The sequence below is a fragment of the Cygnus olor genome, chromosome 1, assembly GCF_009769625.2.
Source record: "Cygnus olor isolate bCygOlo1 chromosome 1, bCygOlo1.pri.v2, whole genome shotgun sequence".
Classification (NCBI taxonomy): Eukaryota; Metazoa; Chordata; class Aves; order Anseriformes; family Anatidae; genus Cygnus; species Cygnus olor.
In genome coordinates this window covers 46,175,432-46,186,386 of record NC_049169.1, presented here as the reverse complement: position 1 = coordinate 46,186,386, position 10,955 = coordinate 46,175,432, and the positions used below count along the sequence as shown (strand labels likewise).

Here is a 10,955-nt window from a genome sequence, read left to right as displayed (position 1 = left end):
CTGAGGACACTTTTCATTTACTGCTGCTGAGAAAGTGACTAAGTGAAAACTAGGACATGCCTGTAAAGGCACAATAGGTAAGGAAGAGCTGTTAATTTTTTTGGTTTTCTATTCTGTCTACCTTGTCACTTATTAAAAAAGTTAACTATTCAGGCTGTGTTTTAATAATGTTTGACTTTTCTTTCTGCTAAACAAAATCCTTCTATCTTTTTGTGGAGTTTACTATCAAAAGACAGTACAGTCATATTCACAACACTGCCTGATTCAGGGTCCCACCCTAATGGTAAATCCAGACTACCATGAACTCAGTTCAGCATTTCCTACCACCATTGCGGCACACGTCTTCTCTGTGACTTTTTGCAGTTTGAATCTGTCTTCTGAATAAAAAGAAAAATAGATACACACTAACTTTTTTATTATTTTTTTATTTTTTTAAATTTTAAATAGTTGGATTCACATCTGTGAGAAACAAAGTTGTGTTTTTGCAATAGAAGGTGTTTTTGCAGTGGAAAATTCCACTAACCTTGCGTATTCAAAAGTGATTGTGCGGCATAGCAGTGGGGAGTATGTTAAGCAGATAATGGGGAAGGTCCCACTGTCCCAAAATAAAGAGGATAGCTAAGAAAAACAGGATGAGCAGTACGAAACCAGTAAGAACAAAAATCACGGGCCCTCTAGTCACAAGAGAAGAAGAAAAAAAAAAAAAAAAAAGAAGGAAAAGGAGAAATTGGTGGTTGGTCAAATTAAATAGTACATATATGGTACAGAAGTGTGTCGAGTAGGTTGCGAACCTGTAGTACTCAGCCAGTGAGGAAACAGAAGAAATCAGGTGTTGGGTGATAGGGAATATACGGTTATGACAAACTTGTACTGTGTGCTCCTGCTTGCAGGATGCCCGCCATTGCAATTGTGAATAAAATAGCTTCACAGAAGATCCTGTCTAAAGAAAATTATTGAGATTTTTCTCACACATCCAGAAGACTGAAAAGACTTCCTAGTTCTTCATCAGACACCCTGTCTGGGTCAAGGGAAGAAGTCTCATTCAGTATTACTGAGGATGCTTTATGCAACCGTTCAGGGCATTTCTATTTGGTATGATGTAACCTTAAGAAGACCTGAATCTGGAATTTGTGAACTAAGTGGAATGCATGGCCTTTGATCTCATGAGTTTCTATGATTATCACTTCTGAGAGCAGTCCTGTTAGTGATTCTGTGCTCAGTGCTAGAGATTTACAGGCACACTTTCAAAAACTGGCTATTTTAGCACAGACTTACACCTCTGAAGTTAAACATTCATCCTTTGCTGGAACCTCAGTAATTCTGCCTGGTTTACTTTTGACAATATGCTATCAACTTCACTTTAGTTCTTTCCATCACTCTCAGAGGCTACACTAGTGATGATTTCTTTGGCCCAACAGTACTATGGTTTGGTGCCACAATATGATTTAAAAGTAATCTGATCATTGCCTCTACTTAGCATTGGTTTAGTTTGCTGAATAATCTGGGTACACACTATACAGCTTTGTTTTTAGAGGAAAGTAAATCAGAAGATCAACACGAGACATGCACCGAATACATTTCAACCTCTTTTTTTTTCTCTGCCTTTTACTAATGCTCTTTTTCTTGATGATCTAAAAACCAATCAAGCTCTTCAGCTCCATAGAAGATCCCTTGGGGTGCTAACTTGAGCCCAGGGAAATGACACTGTTCAAGGGATACAAAGATTTGAATCAAGTGGTTGACAACCTTAACTCCAAGTCCTCCAATTGGAAAAAGGACACACACACACGGATCAAATGGTGGAGGTATACCTTTCTGTTTACTTTCAACTGCCCTTAACTTTTCTTGACTCATATTTTCTTCTTCCTTGAGACTTTTCCTGATTTCATTGCCTCACTTTCTGTTGCCTTGCTCAGAACTCTGCTTGCTGAATTTTTTGTTGCTTCTATAATGATTTCATTATTCTCCACCTTTTATTAACGCTGTCCTTTTGTGATGGTCAGAAAACCCATCACTCTCTTCAGCTTCACAGAAAATTCCATGGGGGTGCTAACTAGAGGCCCAAGGAAATGATGCTTTTCATCAACAACCTGTAAGAAAGTTGAAAGCTTCCTGATGGCAATCTAAGCTGGTGTCAATATCAGAAGGCTGCCGACTTCACGACTGCTGTGAGGAGTCCAGAGGTATTTAACTACGCTCTGTACAGTGACCAGTGGGCCAGCTGCAGAAGAAAGAATAGGAAAAAAATAGCACTCTCTCTCAAATAGAATTTTAGCTTGCCTCAGTGTAGACAGCAGGCAATATGGAGTCAACCACAAAAAAGGAAGTATAAAAAATATGTACAGGAATAAGGCTTGCTGTATGGGGAATGGTTGCAGGACCAGTGACATGCTACTGTAATCTACACGAAACAAATAAATGACAGTGTATCCCATATAGAGTGGCTCACTGACGGAAAGAAGGAAAATGTGAAACATTTGTGGGACTGCTTTAATCAGACAACTTTGAAGCACATGCATGGAGGGACCATGAGGTAAACACCCTGAGCTATAGCATAGACGTTTCTAACTGCGTTGTTCTACTGATTCGTTCCTTTGTGTTTCAGAGTTGCAAAACTCGTGTATTATGTGGATGTAACTCTTCTTTTCTGTCTTTATGGTTAAGGTCCTATAAACAGTGTAATGAGCAGGTGAGTGGCCTCCTTCCAAGCCTGGTAAGTAATTCCAAAAGTCATAAGAAGGAGGAATAAGCAGGGTAGAAAGCACTTCTCTTGAATGCTGCTTTTCATCTTCAATTCCAGCAGACCAGAAGCCAGAAGTCACAGCCAGAAAGGGTCATAAATGTTAAAAGCTTGACTTTGCAGCATCTTCTAGTTTGGTCACTATCTTTAGGAATGGAAGTTGCAGTGATCTACCTGTTAGCTGTGCTGAATGGGAGATAATTAAATACCATGATTCAAATAGCTTGCTAAGCTCTGTAACTTCTAAACCAACAGATATATAGCAATAGCAAACATATGATGTGGTCCCTGTCTGCTATATACACAGCATAGTTGATGTGCACAGGCACAGTAGTTCTGTTTTCCTAAATGCCAGATTTACTGTGCTTGCAAAAATGGGTGTTACATATGAGTAATAGATCTAGCAGTTTTTGGAAGCACAGCTTTACTGCTCATGTAACACTACTTGCAGAGAGCATGTGCTCAATACCCCACTCATGTCCTACTTCTTGTCTGGTTCTGCAAAGCACCCAGGAAACAGGCTCGCTGCCTGCATTCCACTGCTACAAGATTCCCAGACACGCTCTGTGCCTGAGACCTCTCCATGCAGGAAGAAACAAGCTGCATACTGTAAGAATAGCTCTGAAGCCAGGAGAAAGATGCTTTCAACTATCATCTTTCTTCCATTTGTCAAATGAGAGAATGTGTTCCCATCATGGGCTGGGAGAAGGAGCTTTACACTGAGCAACCCACATGAAAACAATCCCTTTTCTTATCTAGGTCCTCAGATAAGCTAGGATAATTATTTTCAAAAACACTGCAGCCTCTTAGGAACCCATTGAGAAGTCAATTGCACACAGGCTTTGGATGCCAAAATAACTTGAAAATGATACTCTGTGACTGCTATTATTTTCTTAGCCAATTAAGCATATCTTGCAAACAAGTTCTCCCTCAGTATTATATATATTTTTTTTCTGAAGTCCTTGTACTATACTTTTAGGCATTGTCCCTAGAACTCTATACAGCTGAAAATCCTTTTAATAAAACATAAAATCCCTCTCCAAAGATTATTGATTTCATTCTGTTCGAACAAAAAATGCTAAACGCAGTATCAAACTCTGCTAAGAGATTTGCTCTAAAACTGGTGTCATGTATAAAATATTTCCATTTTAAGAATTAACTTTACAAATTATGTTTCTACTGGAGTGTCTTAGCCTTATCTAATAATAATAAGCTATAAAGTGCTCTAGTTAATGTGAAACTTGAATAACTTAAATTACATTAATGTAAGATGAGACTGGGCTCTATCTCTAATCCAACAAAAATAAAGGGTATAATGACAAGCAGAGATCTCATTGAAAGATTTCAATTCTCCCTACAAACATACTAGCTTACTCTCATGAAATGCTCTCCTCAAACACAAAATAATTAAGGAAAGATTATATTTTGAAAAAACTGGGTCAAACATGCTTTTTTATACTGATTAAACACAACATAATAAAATGCAACAATTAATTCATCTATATTTCAACAGATATGTGCTTTTTTCCTATTTAAAACTACTTCAAGCTCTAGCAAGTGGTTCCTCAATGTATTTCTGGTGTTTGAAATACAGAAATCTCATCACTCTTTAGGAAACCAGCATTTAGGAGTGAACAAAGTCTTGCTAACATCTAAATGCCTGTTGCATTTTCAGGCTGCAGAGATGAAGGCTGATGAGAATAACAAAAGCTTTAAAAATGAATATTTTAAAACATTGACAATAGATTAGTTTCTTAATTTTTTAGCCTCCAAGTTTATTCTATACTGCCTTAGTATATGGCCCTAAGGAAGTGTCATTCTGTATATGTTTTTTAAAGCATTTAACTTCTACCTCAACTTCTGAGTTAAGAAGTATCACAAGACAGGAAGGATTAATAGTAAAACTAACAACAGCAGCAGCAGCCATATTGTTAACTACTAAAATGCAAGGAGTCATCAAGTCTTAAATTAAACAAGGAGTAGAAAAGAGGTACCTTTTCAAACAAACCAACTAAAAGAATATCTAATGAGATTCAAATTAGTAAGAATCCAATTATGATTTGAGATCCTAAAGTATTTAGAAGGTACAGACTATTTTGAATGGATGATGACAGAGCTGAACTTATTAACAAATGGATATGCAGAAACCGTTTCATGTTTTCCTGCAGGATGTGAAAGTTTTTTAGATTTTCAGCAAACTTGTAAATAAATCAAGGGTCAGTTACATGAGATAAAATTTACCAGAATCCCAGTTTGTGGGCCCCATAACTATTCCAACAGCTGTTCAAACAAATTGGGTTTTGAATATGAAATTAAATATTTTTACTATGTAAGCTCTCTTGTGTTGGTGAATCATTTAAGTGAAAAAATATGATGCACAGCTTTTGGCTGCCTTTATTTTGATATGATATTCTTGCATCAAAGACACATTAGAAACTTGGTCTTTGAGGACTGTTTTCTCAACAGGGAAGCTGCTAAAGACTACCTCACTGGAGCCCATGCTTTAAGCCTTTCTTTGTTACTTAATTATCTTTGGTTCAGAAGATGTTAATTGTTCCGAGTAACTGCATAAACAGCTTGCTCTCAACTGGTTTTAAGAGGGCTTCTAGATCTTGACTCTATCATCATTTCTCATATTAAGCATATTTTATAAAAAGACCTTAGTTGGAGTCATATGACAAAATCTGGCTCTCAGCATTAGTATGTTCTCCAAAAGCAGACATTATTAACAATGTTTTCATAAACACCAGTTACCAAATCTAGATAGCACTAAAATTATGATATATTAAAAATCCATTCATTAATTTTGAACAATTTAAGCAAGAATACAAAAACTCTGGCTTCTCTAAGAAATATGATAAAAATATTTCATCAGCTAAGAGCAGGGATTAAAATCACATAAAATGTTTTGAATGATAGCATTGTTCAAAAATTCATAAATTTATAGTTAAACCATAAATATCTGTTGTAATTCATCAAGTACTACTTGTACTACTTAGTACTTAGTACTACTAATACTGTACCATTTATCTCACTTGTCTAACAACGCTATGTGGAACATTGCTGTCTTTAATCATCTTCAGTGTATCAGTGCACAGACTCATTCTGTAGTATATACAGATTGTCTAGCACATCCAGAAACACATACAGTTCACAATTTTACATTTTTTTCCATACAAAATAAATCCTTGTTCTCTTTTACAAGTCGTCCATAAGAACTTACCTAGTAAACTATGCTGCATCAAAAAGCCTCTTCTGGCAAAGTCATCTGCATGCTCCAGGCTGAAAAGTCCTTTAAAAACTATTCTTACTCTCCAGTGTTATCAAACTGCAAACAGACTAATCTCTATTTACCTTGATGCTTGATTACCACACATGCTGCTACCAAGCTCTAGAGCACTCCATGCACTCTACTTAAGGTGTTATTCCTGCCCCAGTATCTTGCACCGAGTGAGTATTTGTATCATTTGTGGCAGCCTTCTGGGCTTTAGTAGTGTCTACTGCTGCTCATTCATTCTCTTCACACAGCTTCCCAAAATCAGTAAGTTTTCATGCTTGGCCCAGTGTGTCCCTCATTTACCTATTCAGGTTTCTGTATGTAGAAACATTAGCAGAAGCCTGCATGGATATATTCTAGTGTGTAAAATATAAAAACCACACCTTTATACCACTGATTTTAGAATCTATAGTTTAAATCAGTTAGCACTAAAAATGACTGGAAAAATGACTTCAAGTTACTATGTCCACAGCTGAGAAGCAAAAATACACAGGAGCAAATCAATGTAGAGCCTGCAGGAAGTCTCCAAATCATACATGAAAGACAGGTATTAGGAAAAGCATTTTTCATCCAAAGTTTTGAAGAATGTTTATATAATTCCTGTTTCAAAAGGCAAAGTATTTTTAGGTCATCTGCTATATAAAGACAAACACCTGGTATTCACTGACAGCCTTATTTACACATCTGTAATGACAGAGTCTATAAACAGATTGAAAAGCCAAAAATCATTACAATAAATTCTAAACAGTTATCATTTCAAACTACAGATGTTACTCTCTTCTGCTTCGTTTGTCAACTACATCTACACAAGGTGGGTCCAGTGTGACATTACTTTATGCCACCTTTGCACATGCAACAAATGGCTACAAAAACAGTAGGGAACTATGTTTATCTCCATTCAAAAAAGTGTTTTAAATAATGTGAAAGCTGTAGGTGTTAATTCCCTTGCTTGGATAATAACAGAAACTATACCTTTGGGAGAAGCTGGATTGCCTGGAGTATTCTCTGTCTGTGTCCAGAGTTAAGTATTCCTATTTCCAGGAGATCCTGGTCTTCCATTACGTTGCTTCCCTAAAGAAGTGGGGGGAAAAAAAAGGTAAAATTAAGATGAAAAAATAAAAGATTCCTTCAATAGCTTGAAACAAGCCCTTTCATTGTGTTTAAAAGAGAATACTTTGCATAACTTACGACATTTGACAAGATTAATAAATTACTGGTGACTGCACTCACTGTCACATTGACAAAATGTGGGGGAAGGCACTTGAACTTATGGACAATTGCTATACTGCTGGCAACGTGTCAGTGGAGAAACTGTAGGGTCCGCTCAAGCAAAATACTGGCTGTGAACCTCCTTTTATTTGGCTGGAACCAAGGACATGACTATAGATAAGTGCATTCAAAGTCTTCGTTTTTTTTTCATTCGACTCCTATCTCACCCAGCAATGTCTTACGTTCATTTTAATCCAGTCTGGAAAATACTTAACACATAGGAAGAACAGTAGAGTGGATGAGGATAAAATTCTTTAGTTACTTGTTAGTAAAATGCTGAAGAAACCAAGAGGGGGAGTAGTATCAAAAAACCCCATATGGCTCCCATCCCCCTGAATTTAACTGTACCAGTGCAGTCCTAACTTTACCTGTCACTGCTCTTATCTCCGTGCTTGTGGGCAGGTCAAAGAATTCCTAACATGCAAACAGCAGAAAAAGACCATCTGTTCAAACAATACACAAAATAGGAGTCCATAAAAATCGAGAAAAAAAGCCTCCAGAATTCAAGCTTCTATTCTTAAGATCTGCTAGCAGTAGATGACCTAGAGCTGCACATGTAAGAGGGAAATATGACTCCTAAAAGATGATCCTGGAATTCATCCAAACAGTGAGCAGTACAGGCTGAAGATCGAGGAATCTGATTCCGCCTAGGTGGAAAGTTTAGTGTTTGAAGGATAAGGTACTTGGTTATTTGGCGGTGATTACTGGGAATCACCGGAGACACTACAGTAGCTTAAAAAGTGAATTGCAGCCAGGGATCAAATCAGGATGGTTCAAAGTAGGCTGGAAAACCTCCATTCCATTTTTAGACTACCTCATTTCAGACCACACACACAAATTTTGAAAAATACATTTTCTATTACATTTGTGATCAAAACCCGTAAAAATAGCCCAGTTGACCTCTCCGAACTTGTACTCCTGATGGAGTCTCATGAAGCTGATTTGCTATAAGTGAGAATTTTTATTTGCACTTATTTAAAATCACCATGAAATAGGCTTTATGTGAGCAAACCCATGAAAAGCTTCATCTCCACCTTTCCATTTTGCTTGCTGCTTCGACTCAGTAGAGCTCTTAAGCAGCAGCAAAATCAAAAGCTGAGAGGCGCATAACAGAACATGTTTAAATACTTTGCTGAATCAGGGCTTAATAATGGACATTAATTATTTCTGAGTATCAAATCTCCTGTCCCAGAGCAACATGGCTTTCTTTCAAAAAGCACAGTGGAATAAGCAATACTTCACCCTGTTCAGCTGTTAAATCTTCACTCTTTTCAGATGGACTGATTAGTTTACAGATGTACTCTTGAGGACTCTCAAGTGCTACTCTGCAGAATATCCTGCAAAATCTAGGGGAGGTCTTTTTAAGGCAATCATGGAAACATTACAAAGCTATTACATTTAAAATTATATTTCACAGTATGGGGTATGATTTAAGACTACAAGTCTACAAATCATACCCTGAAAGAATTTGTGTGCAGCATCAGAACTGGCGCAGGCAGAGCCCTGCTCTGAAGTGAGAAGCTGTGCAATCATGTTGTTATAAGTACATCATGTGGTATAAGAGTGCATGCAGCACAGGCTGTGCAAACAGCGACAGTGATGAGGTGGGGTTAATATCCCATTTATCTCCCTTGTAAACACATACAAAATGTCACTTCTCCTTTCTTCCTCTATGTTAATTAACCGAAAGAGGGCTGTAAATTTAGGGGAAGAACTGGGGGAAAAAAATGCATTTTGGGTTATTGCTGCTAGAAATAGCTAGCATAAAAGGCTTTAGGCAAACTGAGCCAACACAGGATCCAGTCCAAAAAAAAAAAAAAAAAAAAAAAAAAAAAGGACTACATATTTTCATTCATATTAATAAATGCAGCTATTTGTTTCAGCTACTGCTTTCACTTTGTTTAGTGTTTTTCAGATTTCACCCTTCATCATTGCAAGATGTTTATGCACAATCAGGGTGTACTCATCACTGAGCTACTATACACTGTTTATTGGTGTCAGCAACCTTGGCAGTTTAAAGTATTCTAAGTTTAAAACCCAGTTCAACAAATACTTAGGCACAAGAAAGAGCCTGCCTGTTTGTGCCAAGTGCATGGCAGAGACAGCATTATTTTATTAATTCTTTACTATTTTTTTCTTTATGTATTAGCTCATATATATATATATATTTTTTTTTTCAGCTGTTTTTTTTTTTTTTTATTTTAAAGTATGTCAAGGTTACAAATATTTAAAATTCAGGAAAGCCTGGAATTAATGTTGCCTCCTTGTCCCCACTCTGAGAAGGCAAGAACCCGGTCCGTTAATGTCTTCAGGCTTCAGAGCTTTTCCTGTGCATTTCCATCAGTGCCAATGGTAGCAGCCACCCATCTCTCCTGTAAAACAGACCTCCTTGTCTCCTGCCAAGGAGCTACGCCAGCTCTTCATCTCTCCACACGAGCAAACTGGGGAACTTTAGATAATAATTCTCTATTGCTTTAAATAATAATTCTCTATAGAGGGGAAAACTGATAGTAGAAAGCTGCTGTCTCCTCTGCAGACATGCCTTTGAAGAGAAAGAAACAGTCCCCTGTATTTCTACCTCCCTGGTGTCTGCTCCCATTCTCCCCTTAATCGTGGTCCCTGACACTCTTTTTACCTGATTCCTCTTCTTGCTGTCCTCCAGCCTCCTTCCATAGCCTCCTACATCGAGAGTGAGGAAAGCTTTCCTTCCTTTTTTTTTTTTTTTTTTTTGCTGCGGCAGATCAGAGCCAAGAGGAGAATTTGTCTCCCTTCTCTTAGCTGCTGTACACATATTTATTATAAGCTGGGCCAAACTTAACCTCAATTAACTTTATGGAGATGACATGGTAAATGTAATTAAAATGAATACGAATACAATAATGTCTTTTCACATTATTTCACCCTCGAAAATAGTTGAGCTATATTAGCTGAAACATTCACCAAAAAGAGATTATTCTAGTACACACCTACAGAATTTCAGTCCGAAGATTTAACTGTGACATGCTTATATAAAAGAGAAAACAGGTTCTTGTAACAGAAAATATGGGACAGCAATCTCTTCTGGGGTTATTATGTTCTTATGTAATAAAAACATAAGAGGCTTTGTGATATTACAGCTTTCCTAAGTCTATCGGAAAACTTAGCTGGAAGGAAAACTTACTTCTCAGAATTAAAGCAGGAAGAATATATAAAAATTGCTTATACTAGGGCAGATTCAGATCTCATGCGTGTCAGTTTACACTGTTGAAATTCCTGTCATGCAAATGCGTAAGAGACAGTCTTATATATAAATTAGAAATAATGTGGTTCTGAAGTTCAAGTTAGGAAGGAATACAGCTTATCCTCCCTGGGCTTTGTGGTTCTGCACTACTCTCAGAAATATCATCTTTTTCCATATAAATACATAAAGGAAGCTGATCTCCTGAGTAAAAAGGCAATAGTTTCACAGAACAGTTGGGCTCAAGAATGAAGGAAAAATGACTCTGCATGTTGGAGACTGGAGGCATATGAAAAACAATATAATTGAGAAAACTCAGAAACTCTCCCAAAATCTGAGATAGTTCCTATAAATAAGTTAAGAACAAAAGACATGATGGTATAGTATAAGATAAAGATTTCACTGGCATTTATTCGGGGTGTTCCACACAAAACCATCTCCAGAACCCTCCA

At 37.1% G+C, this 10,955-nt stretch overlaps 1 protein-coding gene across 1 annotated transcript in view; it reads right to left on the bottom strand.

Moving 5' to 3' along the window:
- Window positions 1-6,850: 6,850 nt before the first annotated feature.
- Window positions 6,851-10,955, bottom strand: part of LOC121063868 (ankyrin repeat and sterile alpha motif domain-containing protein 1B-like) — a 269,342-nt gene continuing 265,237 nt past the window's right edge. Inside the window, exons 16-17 of the mRNA XM_040544776.1 lie at window positions 6,990-7,088; window positions 6,851-6,880 (exon numbers count right to left, since the gene is read on the bottom strand). Of these exons, the coding sequence (XP_040400710.1) occupies window positions 6,851-6,880; window positions 6,990-7,088 (129 nt within the window). The remainder of the gene's footprint in view (window positions 6,881-6,989; window positions 7,089-10,955) is intronic.